Source organism: Canis aureus, chromosome 27 (genome assembly GCF_053574225.1).
Source record: "Canis aureus isolate CA01 chromosome 27, VMU_Caureus_v.1.0, whole genome shotgun sequence".
Taxonomy (NCBI): Eukaryota; Metazoa; Chordata; class Mammalia; order Carnivora; family Canidae; genus Canis; species Canis aureus.
Window position 1 is genome coordinate 4,328,734 of NC_135637.1, and position 21,047 is coordinate 4,349,780.

The window sequence follows — 21,047 nt, forward strand, 5'->3', positions numbered from 1 at the left end:
GGCAGACACATGTCCACATCCAGGGTGGACTCTGGACCTGCCATTGCTGTCTGGGTGTCAGGGAGGGATGGGGCATGAAGTCCTAGGAGACTGTGCTCTCCTCTGGGAACACTTCCACCTCTCCCTGGAGCCAGTGGCAGGGAAGTGGGGGCTGGATGAATGTTTTACCAGCAGAGAATCCCCTGTGGGCTGGCCAGGCCCTTCTGGGTCTCCCCACCCCTGCTGCTCTCTCCCTGGCCTGCCTCTTACGTCTGACTGCATGACCAGCTCATCCCTTTGTTCCTGTCCTGCTCAGGGCAGCCTTTCTGGATGCCATGCATCACACTGACAGAGGTGGGGGCTAGCGCACATGGTGGCCCCACTGTGCTCCGTTGGCAGGGCAGGGCTGAAAATCTGAATTGCTACCAGGTCCAGGTGATGCCGATGCTGTTGGGGGACGCTTGTTCTAACAAGGCCCCTGCAGGCAGTCTGTGCACTCACCTTAGGGCCTCTGGGAATCTCTGGAATCAGAGGAACCACCACCCCCTCAACCCCTGGGGCTGGGGCAGGATCTCACATCTAGAGCCATAGTGGGCTTCCATCAGGAAGGGTGGAGCATCTGGGGGCAGCCACCGGCATCTCTCCTGCATGAGGGGTGCAGTTGCTCCTCTCTGCTTCTCCAGGTGGGAGGGCAGTCCCTAGACTGGCTGTCCAGCTGCCTCCTGTACTTCCTGTTGGGTGGTTCCCTGATTTTGGCAGCTGGTGTCCCAGTTGCTTCACTGAGAATGGGCACCAGCCACGGGAGAAGCGTGTGCATGCAGGGAGGGACCATCAGTGAGCACGGGGCAAATGTGTCAGAGCACCTGGCCCCTACCTGCAGGAAGCAGTCTTGTTTCCCAGGGTGGGCCTCAGCTCCCCCACCTAGGAAACTGGAAACGGGTGTAAGGACAGGAGGACAGGGAGGGTCAGGAGGTGCTGGACAGGAACGTGTCAGAGACCAGGGGAGGGAGTGAGCCCCACACAGGCCTTCCAAAGTAGAGAAGGGCCTGGGGCCAGTTGGCACGCCTCCCCCCAGGGCCACCTGCAGTGCATCAGTGAGCCCAGGCAGAGCCGTTAGGAAGCAGGGAGAGGTCATGTTTGTCTGAAACACATCATGGGGGGGCCGACCTTGGCCCCAGCTTGGGGGACTCCTCTGCGAGTCAGAGGCTGCTCTGAGCAAGGCAACCACAGGCCCATAGGTAGGGGTGGGGCATAGGCCCCTGGGATGGGCGGAAGCACCAGGGGCAGCAGTGTGGGTATGAGATGGGCTTGATGGTGCCGCTGGTGGGCTCGGTGCAGGCTGTCATTCCCAGGGCCGCGAGGCTGTGGGCAGTGTGGCCCACCGGACGCCCTCCCAGCCCTGCCTTGCTGGCTCAGCAGTTGAGTTCTGCGTGATCCAGCTGCTCACAGGCGGGAAGGACAGCTCCTGTCCCCAGCTGGGCCTTGAAGTCTTCCCAGCTCACAGCTGGCAGTCAGGCCACCTCGGTACCAGAAAAGACAAGACAGGTGGCTGCTCCTCTGTGGCTGAACAGCTAGATGGCAGCGTCCTCTGCTGGCCTCTCTCCAGCCTGCGGGGGGCACGACCAGGCAGTCTGCTCAGAGATGGCAGTGTGTCCTCTGCAAGGCTGGGTGTGTTGCTGCAGGAACCCTGGGTCTCGCACTGGAGTGGCGACGGCACTGGAGGGGCAGGAACACTTGTTCTTGTCCTGTGAGGCCCCAGCTGTGGGCCTCACATGCCAGCGGCTGTCAGAGCACCAGGGCCCAGGCCACTGTCCACAGGGTGCTCGTGGGCAGTAGCAGTGTGGCTGCCAGCAGCGGGCCTGAGGCCTTTGGGGGAGGAGAGGCAGGGGAAGTGCAGGAGCAGACCTCGAAACTGTCCTCTGGGCGGCTCTGGCTGTGCTGTCCCGGCCGGGCGTGGGCCCCAGCTTCTCCGCCTGCACCCTCTGGGTCTGCCTGCAGGTCTCTGCAGACCAGCCAGTCCCGCGCTGTGGACTGTGGGTACCCGGGCGCCACCTCCAGCTCGCTGTCCAGCACTTTCCAGTACTCCTTGCCGCGGAAGAAGTAAGCAGCACCTGGGAGAGAAGAGGGCATGAGCTGCGGGCAGGCTGGCTAGCAGGAGCATGAGGGAGCAGTGTGGGCCAGCAGGGAAGCAGAACAGCTTATACCAAAGTCAGTCTGTCTCAGCCCCAGGGAGCCATCCGTGGGCACCCGGGGCCTCCCAGTCCTGGGCAAGCTTGGGGGGCTGCCAGGAGGCTGGAGGTTGGATGAGATGACCTCTCGGTTTCTCTATTACAGGATATTTACTGAGGGGCTACTATGTGCCAGGCTGTTTTAAGAGTTGGGGACGGAGCTTTGAAAACAGAAAAGAAACATGTGGCCCCCATCAGCTGCCCTGGGGGAGGGAGGCGTATTCTTCCCTCTTCCAGGTGGAGCTGCACCATTTGGGCCTGAAGCAGGTGAGGGACGGGCCATGCAGATGTCTGGCTGTGTCTGAGGGATGCAGGGCAGGTGCAAAGGCCCCGGGCACATGAGGCAGCAGGAGGCCACACACAGTGGTGACCCCGGCATGTCAGTGGCAGGGAGGGGCACAGGTGTGTACAGCGGCTCCTGGGTCCTCCCAATCAGTCTGCTTTGACCCCCATTCCACAGGTGGGGAGACTCAGGTGGCGTGGGGCTCACCGTCGGACCAGCACATGGCGTCATCGAGCGTGCTGGGGATGCCCCTCCACGGGGGGCTGCGGGCGGGGTGGCCGGGGTCCATGCGCCGTGTGTGCTCATCAAAGCGCCAGTACAGCTGGTCCTTAAAGAAATAAGTCTTGTCATTGTGGGACCAGGAGAAGGCCGCGTCGACGCCGCCTGGCGGGAGGCCGAAGTCTGAAACGGGCCGCGGGTATCCTTCCTCTACGTTATTGTCCTTAAATACCCAGTATCTGTCTCCTGGGGGTGAGAGAGAGCGCCGTGGGCCAGAGCTCAGCCCACCCTGCAGGGCAGAGGCTCCAGCCATTCGTCTCCATCAGCCACCCAGTGCCGTCACCCCAGCCCCGCGGAACCCCGGGGCCTCACGTGTATTTACTGAGCACCTGCTCTGGGCCTGGCATGGGGTCAGCCCTCAGCCAGCAGCCTGAGAACCCATGTTCCGATGAGGCACCTGCTCCACGGACAGGGAGTGGGTGCCAGGCCCCCGGGAGGCCGCTGTGCTGCTCTGCCTCACCCACTGCTGCCACAAGGCGGAGGCAGGGAAGGCACTCGCCAGGGCCTGAAGTGACAGGCACATCCACACCTTTGTCAGCTTTTACACAGAAGCAAATATTTAGAAATTACAAGAACATCAAACTCGTATGTAAGGTAAAAAAAAAAAAAAAAAAAAAAACAACGGGGTAAGATAGTTTTCAGGTCTATCCTTGGCTGCGCCCGGCAAACATCACTACACTGATCTGCGACATAAGTTCCCGCACGTGGCATCACATCCTCTCCTGTGGTGGGACAAGGAGCAGCCGGTCTGACAGGGGACTGGGAGAGAGAGGGGAGGGGGGGGTGTGGAGAGGGAGAGAGGGGCAGTGGGGAGAAGGGGAGGGTAGAAGGGGGAGGAGAGGGAGAGGAAGGGGGAGGGAAAGGAGAGGAGGAGGGAGGGAGGGAGGGGGAGAGGAGGCAGAAAACCTTAAAGATCTTTTGCTGACTAAGGATTGAACAAACATTTCTCCAAGAAGACACTCAAATGGCCAACAGGCAACATGCATGATGCTCAATGTCCCTAATCAGGGAATCGCAATGAGATATCATCTCACACCCACTAGAACGGCCACTATCAAAACCCCCGATGAGACCAAGTGTTGGCAAGGATACGGGGAGATCTCCATAGGCGGGGATGTAAAACGGGGTGGCTGCTGTGGAAAAGTCTGGATGGTCTTGAAAATACCAGACACACAGGATCCAGTGAACCCACTTGTGGGCAGACACACAGAAGACCCGAAGGCAGGTCTTAAAGGGTTACTAGCACCGCATTCACAGCAGCATCATTCACAACAGCCAAGTGGCAGGAGCGAGCAGGTGTCTGCCGGCAGGCGGTGCACAGGCAGGATGGGGTCCATCTATGTGAGAGGATTCAGTCTCTGGAGGGCAGGACGCTGGGATGCTGGTCACAACGTGGACGAATGTCGGGACGCGATGTCAAGGAGACTGAGCCATCACAGGACATGTGCGGCAGGTTTCCATGTCTATGAGGCCCCCAGCCCAATCCACAGAGAGTAGATGGTGGGTGCCACAGCCCGGGGGGTCGGTGTTGACTGGAGACAGTTTCCATTTGGAACAATGGACACATCTTGGAGGTAGACGGAGGTGGCAGCAGCACACAGTGCAAATGTGCTTTATGCCCCTGAACTACAGGCTGAGAAGTGATTAAGAGAGCAAATTTTTATGTTGTTTTTTTTTTAACCACAATTAAAAGTAAACATAATTGTTAGAAATCCTTTGCCAGAGACAGGAAAGGACTGGAATGCCCGAGTGGGTGGGAAGCAAGCGGCAGCACACCCGTACAGGGGACCCCCAAACAGCCAAGGGTGAGGAGGCTGGTGGTGCCCAGAACCCAAAGAGCAGGAGGTATTGAGCCTGTCCCGCGATGGTGAGAACCTGAGAAATCTGGCAGGTCCACTTGCCCAGGTGAGCACAGGGAACGGTGCCAGACAGCTCCTGCCCGGGGCAGGGCGGCTCGGGACACGTCCCTCCTCGGCATTGCTGCTGAATGTGCAAGAGCAGAAGTCGCTCGGGAGAAGCCGCTGGGGCACCTGCCCAAGGCGTGCTGGCCTGGATGCTGCCAACATGCCCAGGGAGGCCAGATGCTGGCAAAGGGTCCCGGCAGTGGCCACTGCCTCGGAGCCAGTTGAGGAAGACACAGGCCTGGAACCGTCCACGGGAAAGAAGGAAGCAAATGTAGCAAAGTGTGAACAAGGGGTGAAGCTGGGTGACAGGTTTTTGCAGTTTTCCTGGGAGTCAGAAATGACTCTTCAGGATAAAGGTTTGAGGAAGGAGGCAGCTCTTTATGCGTGACTTGGAACTGGCTCCTAGCTCTCTCGAGTGCAGGGGCTTACTGGCCCACCTGTGCACACCTTCTTTCCAAGATGCACTGCCCCATTGGGGGAGGCCGATGTCAAGCACACACAGCATGAGAGTCCAAACAAAATATCTGTCAGAATGTGTGCCATTCTTTTAGTTTTGCTTTTTTGAAGGTTGAAATAACAGGTGCCATGTATGGGGAGCCCCCGTGTGTCAGGTTCCTGATGCCCCAGGGACGGGGACCAGACCCACTGGCACCAGTGGTGATGACTGGTCACCTCGCTAGCTCACAGCGGACAGGTGCCTGACCCTGAGCAGGGGCTGGCAGGTGACGTGAATGAACACAAGAAACACAAGGAATAATCTTGACCTCCTCAAAGAAACAGGGTCCACTGTATTGGTTCAAAGAGCTGCTGTGGTGGGTTACACATGTGCCCCAGACTCACATCCACTTGGACCTTGGAGTCGGACTCATGTAGAAAGAGGATCTTTGCACATGAAATTGGTTAAGAAATCATGCTGCAGCAGGGTGGGCCCCACATCCGCTAGTGGGGTCCTTATTAGGACGAGGACACGCATATGTTGAAACACACAGAGGGAAGCAGCCCGGGGGGGGGGGGTGTCACAGGCTGGCTGGAGGCAGGGGGACAGTCTCCCTTGCTCAGAAGGAAGCAGCCCTGTGGCCCCTGGGTCTGGGGCCTCAGGTCTCTAGGCTGGGAGAGAATAAACCCCACTGTTTCATGCCAGCTTCTCTCCCCACCTGATGGGATGTAGGCACGGGAAGGGCTGCCAGGCTCCAGCTCTGGGGACATGAGATGGGGTGGCCCAACCTGCTCCAGCAGCCCCTGGCGTGCAAACAGCACAGGCCCCAAGTACCATGCCCTCTGCAAATTCCATGCTGGAGCCATGGGGTCTTACAGTTTTCAAATGTTGAGAAAGAACCCAAATCTAGAAGACCCTGCCTTGCAGGGCCCACTCCCATGCCCACAGCCTCGGGCAGCAGGCCTGGGAGGCAGTGATCCTGCTGTGGTGGGGGAGGCACAGTGTGTGGCTCCTGGGGGTCCCACCGTGAGAAGGGGTCAGCCTCTAGACCCCGCACAAGTCAGGGCAGGACAGTGGCTTCACTGGGGAGTTGAAGACTCAGTCACCCCAAAACACAGTGAGGGGAGGCTCACGGCCCCTGAAACCTGCAGGGCTCAGCGCCACTCTGTCTCCTGCTGCAGGCTCCGCATCCTGCCAGCTCCCCAAGAGCAGGAAGTGTCTCCTCTGGCCCAGTGCAGGAACAGTGCAGGGTGTGGAGGGTGGAATGATGCCCTGTGACCAACAGACCTGTCAAACCCAGCTCATGCCCTCCTTGAGGCTCTTGGCCCTCTGCATGCCTGTCTGGCCTAGCACCTTTGCACGGGCAGTTCCCTCTGTCTGAAACACTGCTCCCTCAGCTCGCTCTGAAACCGACTCCCTCACTACACACAAGTGCGAGCCGTGGCTCCTATGGGAATGAGGGCAGGAATTTTTGCTCATGTTGCCCACTGTGTACCCACAATGCCTACCATGGTTCAAGGACACAGTAGGTGCTCAATAAATACACGCTGGTGGAGCACACAGTTGAGTGAGCTGCCCTGTGTTCTGGGCTTGGAGCAACCACAGACTGGACTCCAGTGCAGAGGCATGCTGAAGGGGGCCCAGGGTGTGTAGGCTGAGGCCCCATCAGCGATACAGGTGGAGTGCCCGGGGGGCCTGCCCACCTTTGAAGAAGACGATCTTGTGGTCACTGGTGCGCTCGTACACAGCGTCCACGCTGTCCAGCTGCAGCGGCAGGCCCCGCCAGAAGCGGTGCATCTGTGCCGGCTGCAGTGACACCAGGTGCCCATCCCGGGTCAGCCGCCAGAAGTACTTTCCTGGGGGAACAGAGAGGGGGTGCGGCTGCAGGGGGCCAGCCTGCGGCCCAGAGTGGGCTGCCCTTCCGGCCATTAGTGGCTCGCTGGACCGGGTGGGCATTACCTTTGAAAAAAAAGGCCTCGCCGCGGATCTGGGCCACCGCGTCGAAGTCGGTACTGCATCGGTGAGGCACATCCTTCCTGGGCCTGGGGGCAGAGAGAGATGGAAGCTGGGGGCAGAGACCCGGGGGGCTGGGAGGGACCCCCCACAAGCCACTGTGAGGAGCTGTGCTTCACAAAACCCCGGAAGGAGCCCCCACGTCCCTGCCTGCAAGTTCAGAGCTGCAGGGCCACGGACGCAGGTGAATTAGGAGTCCCTTCCTGTCAGTCAACCCTACTTCTATTACAGAACAAAAATCAAAAGCCCGAGTGCCTCTCCCACAGCCCAGGGTGGCCGAGGCAGTGTGGAGGGAGTGGAGCGTCAGGGAGCATCACACGGCGGTGTGTGGGACAAAGGACGAGGGGAATCCATAGCTTCACAGCCCGGGCCAGGGAAGCAGGTGCCCCTCCACAGCCTGGGTGGGGCGGGGGAGCTGGTGGCCCTCCGCGGCCTGGATGGGTGGGGGTAAAGGAAGTCGGACTCAGGCTCAGCCCAGAGCCATGCCTTCCTCAGAAGAGCATGGAGGCTCTGAGCCACTGTGGGGGGGGGGGGGGGCACGTGCAGACCAGGGCCCGTGGCTTACAGGGTGCTAGAACGGTTGTTGGGGGGCTCTGGCAGGAGCGGGGGCTCCTTGGGCTCTGGGGTGTCCGGCTGCGCCGTGGGCGACACAGACTCCCGCACACCTGTGGAGACAGAGGTAGGCTGCACTGGGCTTGTGGACGGGCCCCCCAGCCAATCCCCCCAGCCTCCCTGGGACCCCCAACGTGGAACTATGGCCACTGGGTGCCAGGGTGTCCACATGTCCTACAGCCAGAGCATTGCCGCACAGGGAGGAGACACAGGCCCCGATCCCTCCTTGACCTGCAGGCGTTAAATGAGGTTGCCCCCTTCCCCCAACCCCAAAAAACCAAACAGGCGTTCCAACCAAAACCTGTCTGTGACTGTGAACAGGACTCTTCACAGCAGCCAAAAGGTGGAATGCCCTCAGTGTCCACCAGATGGGCAGGCAGATAAAATTGCTCCCACAGAGAGGAAGGAAGAACAGCCATGGGACATGGGCAGGACATGGCAGCCTCAGAACAGGGCACTTGGTGACAAAAGCCAGACACAAAAGGCCATTTGGTGTGCAATCCCATTTGCGTGACAAGTCCAAAGAGGCACACCATGGAGACAAACAGAAAGGTGGATGATGGCTGCTGGGGGATGGGGTGGGGAAGAAGAATGTTCTGGAACCGGGTGAAAGTGGCAGATGGGCAGCACTGTGAATATGGTAAATGCCACACCAGCGGTCATAGCCTGAGGCTATCTGGGGCCGCCTGGGATTGGAGGCTCTGGGGCAAGATCTGCTAAAAGGCCTGCGGGGCCAGCATCCAGGGATCCTGGGACAGACCACCTATTCACTCACCCCGCACATTATGGGGTAGCTAAGGTGAGCCATGCAGGGTCTAGACGCTGAGCGCTAAGGTGAACAAGACAGGAAAAGCCCTTTTCCCCCAGGATCTGTCCCCAACCTCAGGGTGACCTGTGCCTGACTTTGAGGGGAAAGACTCACCGTACAGCTGCCAGATGCGCACCCTGTCCTCATAGGGGAGCCTGTAGTGCAGTGGATCGCCCACTGGGCCCTGGTAGTAGGGCTGCATGATAGAGCTTGTGGCTGCCACGTGGCTCAGCCCAATGGCATGGCCGAACTCGTGCACGGCCACTGCGAACAGGTCCATGTCATGGGCATCTGGGAACACAGGGGGCCAATGGGTCAAGGGAGGGACCACAGCTGGTCAGGCACACAGGCTGGGGCACCCACAGGGAGGGAGGTATGATGGGTATGGGTATACTGCCCTGGTCACCTCGGAGGCCCTGGTCCTAGACAGACGGATTCTGTGTGGTCACTCAGGGCTGTCCACTTCCTGCCAAGGTCCCTGTGGGGTCTACGAGAGCTTCTTGGACCCTGGGGTCCCCCCATGGCAAAGTGCCTAGAGGCTCTGCGGGGTCACTGCTGGCTCCTCAGGCTGGAATGGGCTCCCCGGGCTGGAGTGTGGAGTGACCCCACGCGGGCCCCCATCTCTGGCCCACATCCATGCTTTGGGCCCAGGGGCCGTGGCTTCGTGAGCAGTGAATGAGGGCGCGAGGGTGTGAAGGCCTGCAGAGGCCTCCCGGGAGCAGGTAAGGACGAGCCTGGCTCAGCCCTGCAGGGGGAACACCTGGAGCCATGGCAGCTCTCATCCCGGGCAAGGCCATGCGGTTCTTCATCCTGCGGGGCTGGAGGGGCCCTGTGACTCCGTAGCAGCCGACGCACCTGACGAGCGGAAGGCCCAGGACTCATCATCATCGAAGTGGGCATCCCCCGCAGTGTGGTGGTCGCCAGGGAAGAAGGCATGGGCCACCGTGCCGCCTGGGCCATCGAAAGGGTAGGCGTCGTTGTGGTCAGCCTTGGAGAAGTCGATCTGGATATCCGCCGCACTGCCTGCCACCTCATGGAAGTTGAGGGGCGTGATGTCACTCCAGACTTTGAGGGCGTAGTGCATGAGTGCCCGCACCGTGTCCGGGCCCAGGGGTGAGTCCCGAGGGAATGTGCGGACCCTACGGAGTGGTGTCAGAGTCTGAGGTCTGCCCACCCGGCGCAGGCTGTGTCCCCGCCCCAGGCTGCCCTGTGCTCCTGGGCACATCCCTCCCCAGGGTCTCCCTCAAGGGCCTTATTGGGAAACGGGGTTTGGGGGGATGCAGTTAAGGTTTGAGAGGAGGCCTCCTGAGTGGGGTAAGGTGTCCTCGGAGGACACAGTAGGGGACACAGAGGCGGCTATGTGAGGGTGGACGCAGGGACTGCAGCAGTGGATCAGAGGCTGCCAGTGGCACTCCAAGCACAGAGGCCGGAGGTGTACTCTGGCCTGAGAAGAAGCCAGACACATAATGCCAGCACCTGCAACTTCTGGCCTGCAGGTGCAGCCCGCCCACCCACCTCCAGGACAAGCTCCTCTTGTGCCACGTGGTGGGAGCTGGAGCCTGGCGCCTCCTTCGAGCTGGGGCCGCAGCCGGGAGGTCAGGGAGGGAACACCGAGGGGTCTTCATCAGCGCCAGGGTAGCCACATCTACAGGGGTGTGGGGGTGGTCAGGTCCCCTAGAGCTGGCACCAGGCTCTAGCCCTGTGCCCCATCCCCACCCCAGATCTGGTGGAGACCAGGCCCAGAGCTCCAGGCATGCCAGGCCTCACTGCTATGGGTATGGCCACCATCAGGACAAGGGTCATTCAAAGCATTTACTAACTACACCAGGGCCTGGGCCAGAGTGGTCATGGGTGGGGCCCTGGCCACCGGGAGCAGCAGGGCCACAACCTGCAGCCAGCGCTGCCAATTCTTCCTGGAGTTCACAAGACACACAACTCTTCCAAGGCCTGGGGACAGACGTGCTTCATCAGCCCACAGGGAGGTCTTTACAAACCTGGGACTTGTTGCCAATGTGTAAAAGGTGGGGTGCTCACATAAACACCCCAGATTTCTGGTTTCCAGTGGAAAGCTGTAGGTTTTGGCGGCACAGATCTGCCACTTCCATGGGATAAGAATCAACCAGGACCTCCATGGGCACAAAGGCTTGAGACCCTGCTGTATGGTGTGGAGATGGATCTGGGCACAGCTGGCACCCCCCACCCCCCACTGTGCCCACTTCTGGGTTGGGGAGCATGCCGATGGGACCCTATGTGGCGGGAACCCTTGGGCCCCAGGGACACCAGGCCTATCCTTCACTCCATCCCCACGAACAAGCTGGATAGGGCAAAGGGCCCCAGAGGGCAGTCAGGGTGGGGGTGGGGGAGTTAGGGGATACCAGGTTTCCCTGGTCGTGGAGTGGGGAGCACCCATGTCCTGCCACCTGGAGGACTGACCCAGGATGCCGGTGGCCTCCAGACCTCCAAACCGCTGCATGGCAGCAATGGCCTTGGACAGTTCCTCCTGTGTCTGCAGCTGCCCAGTTGTGGAGTCTGCTGGGGGCAGGTAGCCGAATCTGCTCAGCCACTCCTGAAAGCAGAGAGCAGCGTGAGGCGTGCAGGTGGGGGGCTCGGCCCTACAAGAAGAGCTGCCTGCCCTTGAGGTGAGGGGCAGGCCTCTTCTGGCTCTGGTCACCACTAGCCCCAGTCCCCCAGTAGCCCACACGGCACCTTGTGCCCCCTTCTTTAAGCTACTTTATAGGCAGGTGCTGGAGAACCATTTTAATAAACCCGATGTCCCTTAGAAGGGGTAAGCTTAAGCAGTGTACAATCTGTACAAGTGCTCACAGCAGCCTGTCCTGCCTCACTTCTCCTGAGCCAGGAGCGAAAGTGAAATTTTAAAAAGGTTATTATTACATGTGACAAGTGCCAAATTCAGGCCCTGAGCTGCCCTGCCTGGGTGCCAATCCCACTTGGCACCTACTTGCTGTGCAACCAGGACAGCACAGTCCCTCCACCCCTCTGGGCCATGTCCTTGCCTGCGGGTACGAGGATAGCATGAGTTAGAATGTGGACAATGCTCCCTCCCATTGGCACCTGACACAGGTGCTCTAGAAGGCATGTGTGACGTTGTCAGGGGACGTCTGGGGTCCCCTGAGCCAACCAGGTAGGAGGACTGAAAGATGACCCTTCCCAAGCTCCTTTCCCCTGGGGGGGGGGTGCCGAGGACAGACGGCAGTGCTGACACCGTTCTTTGGGGACAGCCTTAGCTTTGTTTTCTCCAACCACGAAATGGTCAGTGCTCACACCCACTCCCTGGGCTGTGTGACAGTCCCATGAAAGCCCCAGGCCATGTGGACAGTGGCTGGGCTCAGCAGTGAGGGAGGACCCGCAGGTGAGTGGGGGGCAAGGTTGCAGGAATTCCACGAGCCCCTTATCTCCCAGGCCTGGCTCCCAAAAAGGTAGCAACCTGCAGACCTATTTGTTTTTTAGTGGACATTTAAGAAACTCCTTGGTTCGTTTATGTCATCCACAGGGCCCCCAGAAGCTTCTGTGCTTGTAGCCCCTGTCATAGGACCCCTGCCCTGGGGGATCTGCCCCGACAGGGGGCACAGCAGGTGCTTGGTGGGAGGGGGTCTATCCTCCTGGAATTCTTAGGAGCTTCAATTGACCAGGAGGGGCCACCTTGATGATTTACATATAATTTGCATTCTCCTGCAGAGAACCAGCTAGATTCCTCCCTTTCTGGGGAAACAGAGTCTTTCCTGGGGTTTCTCTTCCTTTACCCCCCTCAAACCCTTACTGGCCCAGACCCCCCAGTCCTGCCTGGAGACCCCCCAGGGAGCGTGTGTAGAACTGGGGCCCTCTGAGGGTGTTGAACAGGACTGCATGGCAGTGGAAGTGACTTGGTCCTCAATGGACAGCAATCCAGAGACCTTCCCAGGGAACACTCTGGTTAGCAGGGCCTGTGGAGTGATGCCCTATGCTCAGATGAGGTGGGCATCAGCTGGGACAGGCCCTTCTCAGGGTTAAGATCTTTGCCATCTGAGCACCTCTCATCTTTTGGGAGGACCCCCCTTTCACATCACTTGGAACACGATAAAGTGTAGGGACAGGAGAAACATCCCATGACCCTGGCTGGGCACTGCAGATACTCAAGTGAGTATTCTGTACAAAGCATGTATACTTGAGGCTACACACGTTTTTGGGAAAAGTTTTCTTGAAAGTTGTGATTTTGCGGTTTTCTTTCTGAATGTCAAAAACAGATTACAGCCCTGCCTCTCAGCACCTCAAGGCTGCCTCCTCTAGGGAGCCCTCTGGAATTTCCTCAGATGCACAGGATGCCAGACAAGGATGCCAGCCCCACCTTCTAGGGAAGGGTCTGTCCAAGCAGGTGCCTTCCCCCACCCAGGTCAGCTGCTTCAGGCAGGCTGGGGATGAGACTCGAGGGAGGACCCCTCCACCCTGCCAGGGCTGTCTGGTCTGCAGGTGGGGGTCGCAGCTGGGTGTCTGCACTGAGCAGCCCCACGCTCACCACTCACAGGGCTCTGTGGGGTTCACCAAGGAGCCCTGCCCCCTGAACCCAAGAGCACTCCAGGTGGTTTTGAAATGTTTGCCATCACTGAAAAGCAGGAGGTTTCACGCAGTCTGAGTGGCTGCCTGTGTGAACTTGCAGAGCAAGGGGCAGCTTGAATGCAGTTGTGGACGGGGACATGCACTACTGCCCCCAGGTCAGTGGCCACTCCTGGCTGCCTGGGCTCTCGGGACACAGCAGCTGGCAGCCCCCACCAGGTGCAAGACCCTGAGAAGAGGGCCGGACTTGAGCAGCTGGCCAGGGGGCCCCCACCCGCAGGCCTGGGCTGGGGGAACATATCTCCACACTTCCCACCTGCTCCCAGCATGGACTCGCCCGGACATCATCACAATGCTGTCCCTCTCAAGCCCGTGGCTCTCTCCTCCCCTGAGACCCTGCAGTCCTAGGGGGGTCCCAGGTTCATTCCTGGACAGTACAGACTGGGAGAGGAGAGCACCCCAGCAGCCAGCAGGGGAAATGCTAAGGAGGAGTCTGACACAGGACAAGCTCCCTGGCTGGGTTTGGGGGGCACTGGCATCCGCTGGCCCTTGGGTGGCCATGGGGAAGGGAATGGGCCCCTCCCCAGGCCTGCCTGGAACCAGATGGCCTGGTTCACGCTGGGAGGGCCTGTGGGCCCTGGAGGGGGGAGGGGATCCAGGGAGGGGGCGCTAAGAAGACAGTGCTCGCTGTTTGCAGCGAGCTCATCCCCATCTCCGGACTCATGCACACTTCCTGATGGCCGGGCATCCTTGCTTCCAGGGCAGCCGAGGGGTCCAGTGGCTGCGGGCTGAAAGGCGGGAGGGGGTCCTCAGTTGAGGGTACAGTAGGGGCCAGATGTTGCTCCCCTGCCCTCCTGAAGGGCACCCACCTCCAAGAGCCTGCCCCAGGGGTATCCTTCCCTCGCCCCCTCCAGCCAGCACTGAGCCCTTGGGGCACATGCCAGGCCGGCCCCTCCCTGCACGCCCACCCCACCCGCCCTGCGCATCGCCACAGCGACTGTGTCTCCAGGGCAACCAGGCTGCAGCTGCGGAGGTGAACCTTCCAGAAGGCCATGGGGAGGGGTGAGAAGAGTGGGAAGGGAGGGAGGGGAGGGAGGGGAAAGGAGGAGAGGTGTAGGGGTGCCCCAGTCCTGCTGCCCCCACTGCCCCAGAAGAGGTGCTTTTCCTCTTCCCAGGGATCGCTGCGCTGCCGTTACCACAGACGGGGAAACTGAGGGCAAGCACTGCAGGACCCGGTGCAGCACATCTGGCCAGCCTTTCCAGGCTCGCCCACGAAGGCCCCAGGCCTCCCGGCTCCTATCTTTCCCTGTGCATTCATCCCGGTTCATACGGGTGTGTCCATTCACAGTACCAACAGGTGCAACTCCCCTCCCTTCCCCTGTGTTCTGGGGAAGGGCAGCCCCAGCCCCAGCAAGGGGGGCACAGGACCCAGCAGTGGGGTGCGGCCCCCATGGAGGGAGGGGGCTGGGCTGCAGCGTTGTATGCTTTCACCAAGCTGGCACACAAGAAGTGCTTACTGTGTGCAGGATCTGACGTCTTCTCCACGGCCCCACAGCATGGGCACTGTCGACCCCACTTACACGTGGCAAGCAACAGCCTAAAGCTTGTGGTGACCAGGAGACACACAATCCCTTGGGACTGGCCCTGGCCTGGTGTCTCCCGCTATGCTGGGGGCCACGGCCATGGGTGGTCCCTTCCTCTGCACGGTCCATCTCCCACTGGACTCCTCCAGCCTCATGAGGGGCAGGGGAGCAGGTGCTCCTCTGCACAGAGGAGGGAGTCCAGGCTCAGAGGTAGCAGTGGGGCCATGCTGGGTGCAGACGGTCACCCCAGCCACCACGATGTGGCTCAAGAGATGTGGCGCTGGCAGGCTTTAGAGGTGGCTTTAGAGCACCCCTCAGGACCTAAACAGTACTAGTCAGTGTGGCACAGCCAGGCTAGTACCCACGCAGCACCAGCTCACTGCTTGCCCTGCATACCTTCATTTGGCACCCCTCTAGGGTCACGTGACCAGCACCTCCATTCACAGCTCAGGAAACTGAGGCTGCAGTTATGTGTACAGCCAGTGGTGGCTGCTAACGACCCTGAAGGGAAATGAGCTGGTGGATCCTCGGAGCAGGACCCCTGTGCCTGTGTTCCTCTGGGAGCTGGTGGTGGGCAACCATGGAGGGCTCCCTGCCCCCATGTCTTCCCCAGGGGCTGTTCCTAGGTCCCCCTTGGACAGCCTGTCATTCACTGTCCATCCACCCAACACACCCAGACTGAGTGCTCGCAGTGCTGGGCACCCTGGGGACAATGAGGACCTGGGCGAGCCCTTCTGCAGACAGGGCTCCGGGAAAGAACGTGGATAAGCAAGTGACCACACACCCAAGTGACCCCAGACCGTGAGCGCTTCACGCACAACAGCGAACAACTAGCCAACAACTAGCGAGTGCTCTTCCATTCACCAGCTTGCTTCATGCTCATGACACCCCCAGGGCAAAGCCTTGTGAGGCCGGGTGCACTGCCTACAGAATTCAACCCACACTTGGCAGTGGACACTAAGTACCTGCTAAGTTAATCTTAAGAGGCAGGCACTGTTATCTTCATCGTACAGATGGGGACAGAAAAGCACAGAGAGGTTAGGACATGTATCCGCAGTCACTTCACCAGCATGGAACAGGGCTGGGACCAGTGCCTGGGGTGTCTGGATTCAGAGCCCATTCCCGTAACCTCTGTGCTATGAGAGGACGTGAGTTTCAGCGTGCAGGGAATAAATAAGTGGTGGTCAGGGAAAATGTCCCTGGGGGTGATGGTAGACTGGCACCCGAAAGATGAGAAGCTGGTCAGGTGACAAGTCCTGCAAGAGGTCACAGAGGTGGGCAGGGCATGGCAGATGCTAAGGCCCTGGGGCAGGAAGCAGCCTGGGATGTTCCATAGAGAAAGGAGTTCCACAGAGTATAGGAGGGAGGTACGCAGAAGCCGGCAGCCAGTACGGACTGGGATCTGATTTCCTGCGAGTGGGGCAGCTGGGCCGTGCATCCTGCCAGACCACTCTGTCCCATCCCTCCAGAGAGCTAGACGGGCTATCAGCTTACATGGGACAGACGCATTACCCTCCGTGAGCGAAGCACAGACTCTACACCCAGAGCATCTCATGGAAACGCAGATCACCATCAAGAGGCAAAACTCAGAGCACACTTGAACCTCGGAAGGTGCTGCATTGAAGCCCCTGCCAAACCCTGAGCCCTCTCCAGCCTTCTCTGGGAGAAGTACCTTCCTGCCAGGTACTGTTGCGAGTGATTCAGAGGCCTCACCTGAACGTCCCGACAGCCCTGTTATACAGACAGGAGACTGGGGCCGCAGGCTGGTGTATACACCACCCACCCCCCGCACCGGTGTCAAGGACCCACATGAGAGGGAAACACATCCCAGACCCACGGCTGGCTGGTGTAGCCAGTGCACACTCCGGGGCTCAGAGCACAGGGGGCCCCGGTGCAGGCCTCCCCCCACCACACTGGCTCTCACAACAAAAGCACTATAAACACTTCTCTCAGGGGGCTGGAGCCCCAAAGGCAGTGAGTGCTCCAGGGCAAGGACTCACAGTACACCAAGTGCCTCAGGGGTGGGGGCACATTTACAGTCAGCCTCCCATACAGACACTGGGAGGGGACCCCGGAGTCTTCCCTCGCCAAGGCTCAAGGCAAAAGCACGCACTCCCAGGTCCCCTTTCCCTGCTCTGCGTCCTGGAGGAGGGCTTGCGGTCTGGCCCCGGCCTGGATATCTGCAGCTTCCTGATGCCAGGGATACTCGAGGCCCCAGGCCTGGGCTGTGGCATCAGTCTCAAGGGCATGCAGGGTACACAGGCTCCCTTGGGTGTTGGCACAGAGAAGCAGGGACCCACGGGCCACCGGTTGAGACGAGGGGAGGATGGTGACTGTCACCCTGCCTGCCTCTGCCCCTGCCCCAGGAGGGAGACATAGCGCTTGAACCCACCATTGCCACTGTCTGGCCTCCTGCTGCCCATCCCTGGGGGCCCCCAGGCTGTGAGAGGGCCTGGCTTGTTCTTGGTCATCCTTGCATACCATCTCAGCCACATGCAAGTCACCTGTCTGGGTGTCAAAGATCAGAAGATCCACCAGCGTGTGGTGTAGTTTGGGGCCATGGGAACTTTGTTGCTGGAAGTAGAAGCCTGAGCAGAAGCTTGAGGGGCCAGGTGGGCAGGTCTACCAACACCAGCACGACCCATTCATGCCTGTCACCAGGCTTCCTGGCTCTAGGGCCCCAGGCCACACATGGTCACCTGCGGCTACAGAGTATCTGGCACCACTGCTGGTTTAGCAAAATATTAGCAGCCCGCCTTCCCCGTGCCCAGAGTTGGCTGGAGGATGTGACGTCCGGGCACAGAAGCAAGTGGGTGAGCACAAGCACCAGGCAGCCCCTGACATTCCCGTTTGGAACGTGCTCGGACAGACTTGGACATGAGAACAGCAGGGCAAGGAGCAGCGGGATGCAGGCTGTCACCCATGAAGACAAGAGGCCCAGGTCCCCACGTCCCTTTGAGTGGCCAGACAACCCTGGAAGGTTTCCAGAAAAGTGACAGGAGGAGAGAGAACGTGGAATCTCTCCTTCAGACCCTTCCTGATGGCCTGAATATCTTGCTAAGGGTGTTACCTACCCAGAAATAAAATTTAAAAAAGCTCAGGTCCAGAAGGACTCAAGGCACCAACACCAGGAGGGCACAGCCTACTCTTAGGTCCTGCAGGCGGCCTCAAAGTCCTTCACTGGCTGCGCACAGCAGGACTCAATCCAGGGCTTTGTCCCCGTGTTAAAGCTGGGCTGGGCTCAGGAGGCGCTGGGCTCACTCTGGCAGAAGCTGGCTCACGCTGACAAAGGGCCCCTTTTACTCTCTGGCAACCCCAGAGCTGAATATGCAGAGTCAGTGGGCCCCAGGCGGTGGACACGAGGGTGGGAAGGAGCACCCCCACCCCCTAAATCCTGCCTGTCTCCAAGACTTCCTGCACCTCCAGTCTGTGCTCTGAGGTGTTGTTCTGCAAAAGGCCACCAGAGACCGCCCTTTACCCACAAACGTGGGCAGGAGGCCGGGAGGCTCCAGCATGGAGGAGGTGGGGGGGGTGGTCCTGGCCTTCCCTGGCTCCAAGACCTCCTGGGTCAGGGGCAGGACCCTCTGTTTCCTCCCACTGGACCAGATGCCAAAGCCTAGCTGTCTCTGGGGTTCCAGGCTGACCAGCTGCCCCACCCCCACCCCCCAGTGCAAGCCACTGGGTTCAGCAGTGACCCCCCCCCCCCCCCCCCCCCCCCGCACACCCCAGGGGACTCTGGGGAGTCTAAGGAGGAAGAGAACGGGATGCCAGGCCTGAGCTGGGAGCACTGGATCCAACCTGCCAGCCCTGGGCATGTGGAGAGAAACCAGAACTGCACCAGGCCTGAGACTGGAACTTGGCAGAGCTGAGGGAGCAGGGCCTCTCTGAGCTGGAGAGGAAGCAGGGTTCTCTTGTCACCATCTGCCCAGACCCAGACACACGCTGCTCCTGATCATGTACCTCCGGAGGGGGAGGTCCAGGAAACCCCTGCTACAGGGGGCCCAGAGGGGGTGGCCTGAGGTGCCCCAATCTCAGGGGCCGTTTGGCTGGGAGGGAGCCCACCGTGGGGCCCGGCAGGAGTCTGGACACCCCAGCAGGGACCGTGGCTGCACCTCCCAGATGGCTTCCAGGCTGGGCCAGCTGGGCGGGGGAGGCCTAGCCTGTCTCTCTGCGGAACCTGTGGCCAAGTCCTGCCAACTCATCAGGGGCTGCGGCTGCCCCCGCCCCATCCCGGCGCCTCCGCTGCTCAACTCCACCTGCAGCTTGCAAGTGCCAATGGCCAGCACCCCTCGGGGCACCGCGGCTGGATGTGGGCCCCCCCACCCCCGCCGTTCTCAGCGGTCCCAGAAGAAACCGTCCCAACCCCACGGCCCCTTGCGCCCTCACCTGGCCTTTCCACCCGGGCGGGGGGGGGGGGCTGGGGGCGAGACCCATAAAGTCTGATGTCATCCCTCGGGTCCAGAGGCGCGGGAAGAGGCCACTGCCGCCACCCCTAGGACAGCTAGTGTCACCGGAGGGGGCGCTGGGGAGGCGGCGGGGCTGCATCAGAGCCGGGATGGGAGGGGGACCCCACCGCGCTCAGACACGGCCAAGGGGAGGCAGAGCCAGGCTGGCCACCCTGGCGGCGGACGGGGCCGAGATTCATGCCCGCGGGGGGCTGGGGCCGCTTCTCCTGCCCCCCAACACCCTACGCCGGCACACTCGAGAGCCTCCGGCTTCCCGGGCGCCCACGCTCCGCAACCCAGACCGGTCCCTGGGCCGCCGCGCCCCTCCCCCGCCCCTCGCCCGCCCCTCCCCCTGGGGACGCACGCGGGGCGCACTGTCCCCAGAGGCCGGACCGCCGCCCACCGCCCAGGTCCCGGGGCCGTTCCAAGCCGCGGCGCGCCAGGCGCGGGGGAAGCACACGGTGCCCCTTCCCAGGCCTGGGCTCAGGGCTCCCGAGCTCCCGCCAGCGCAGCGGAGCCCTCCCCGCCCCCTGGACCCCGCGTGCCGGCCGCGCACTCACCACTCCCAGGCTGAGGTCCTCCGCGCGGGGTGCGGGCGCGCCCCAGCCCCCGCGGGTCGCCAGCGCCAGCAGCAGCCACGGCAGCGGCGGAAGCCGGGGCCGGGGCCAGGGGGGCGGCGGGCCGGGGCCGGGGGCGGCGCGGCGCCCCATCCCGCTCGCGGGGCCGTCGGCGAGCAGTGCAGGCCCCCGCGCTCTCACGCCCCTGCGTGCGGCTCCGCGCCCGGCTCCGCGCCCGGCTCCCCGCTCCAGCCCGGCTCCCCGCTCCGGCCCCGCGCCCCGCTCCGGCTCCCCGCTCCGGCCCCGCGCCCCGCGCCCACCGGCCGTGCGCCCCGCTCCGCCGCCGCGCGCCGCTCCCGGCCAGCCCGGCCCCCGCCTCCCATTCGCGGGGCGGGGCATATGCTAATGTATGCTAATGACGCCGGCCCGCTCGCCCCGCCCACCGCCTTAAAGGCCCCGCGTCCCGCGCGGGCGCCCGGACCCCGCCCGCACCCCACGCCTCGCGCGCGCGCCCTGGGGCCTGGGGAGACGGCCTGGGGGCGGCGGGAGGGTGCGCGGGCCGGCTGCCCCCCGGGCACTGACCCCGACCCTCCGCCCCGGTTCGCGGTCACGGCTGGGCACCCCAACGGCAGTCGCAGCGCGCCCGGCCGCCGCCTGGTGGAGCCCGCGAGCCGCGAAAGCAGGGTGGAGGCTGGGCGGGGGCGGGCCGCGGGCGGGGTTCTGCGCGGGCGCGCGGCTCGGGCCTGGGCGCCGGAGCAGGAGGTGCAGGCTGACGTCTGCGGGAGGTCGGTGGCGCGGGCCCCTGTCCAGCTGCCCCTCTATCAGCATCTCATGAGAGGGAACGACTGTTCTCACTTCTCAAACAAGGACACTGAGGCCCAGAGAAATGAAGTAACTTGCGGTTTGGGGGTGGGGGGCTGCGAGGTTCAGATGCAGATCCCCTGAGTTCTCATCCTGCTAGTGTGCAACTGCCCCCCAGCCTCGCCCCTACACCCGCTGCTCGCGGCTGCTGCTGCCTTCGGACAGGGAAACTGAGGCCCAGACGCCTCGCTGTATCCAGTCACCCGTGGAGGCCTTGGAGTGGCAAGGGCTGGGCACCATCCTTCCCTGTTACTGTGGGAGCCTCAGTGGCCCCCTTTGCAGCAAGGAGATTCTGTACCTCCTTCAGAACAGCTCAGATGGACCAGGCATCTGGCACACGGGGACCCTTCACGGGCACATCCTCAAATTTTGCATCAGAACAACGTGGTTGCCAGTGGCAGAAACCAGCTTAAACTGGTTTTAGTCAAGGAAAGGACATTGAGAAGATTGTTAGACTGGGATACCCTGGGGCATATTGATGTCAGATAAGGCTAGATCAAGTTGCAAAAGA

The 21,047-nt window shown here is 61.4% G+C and overlaps 1 protein-coding gene across 2 annotated transcripts; it reads right to left on the bottom strand.

The window, feature by feature from the left end:
- Positions 1 to 1,092: 1,092 nt before the first annotated feature.
- Positions 1,093 to 19,843, bottom strand: MMP17 (matrix metallopeptidase 17). 2 transcript variants are annotated; one of them, XM_077875196.1, is made up of 10 exons: positions 19,679 to 19,843; positions 10,976 to 11,108; positions 10,058 to 10,187; positions 9,398 to 9,681; positions 8,657 to 8,833; positions 7,688 to 7,787; positions 7,069 to 7,151; positions 6,813 to 6,965; positions 2,698 to 2,955; positions 1,093 to 2,090 (listed from the first exon to the last, which is right to left on the bottom strand). In XM_077875196.1, exons 1-10 carry the CDS (start codon positions 19,826 to 19,828, stop codon positions 1,765 to 1,767), a joined length of 1,794 nt encoding a protein of 597 aa, XP_077731322.1. In that variant the 5' UTR covers positions 19,829 to 19,843; the 3' UTR covers positions 1,093 to 1,764. The 2 variants fall into 2 exon arrangements, with proteins under 2 accessions (XP_077731322.1, XP_077731323.1); XM_077875197.1 differs by lacking the exons at positions 1,093 to 2,090; positions 2,698 to 2,955 and adding an exon at positions 4,425 to 4,911.
- Between the last annotated feature and the right edge of the window lie 1,204 nt (positions 19,844 to 21,047).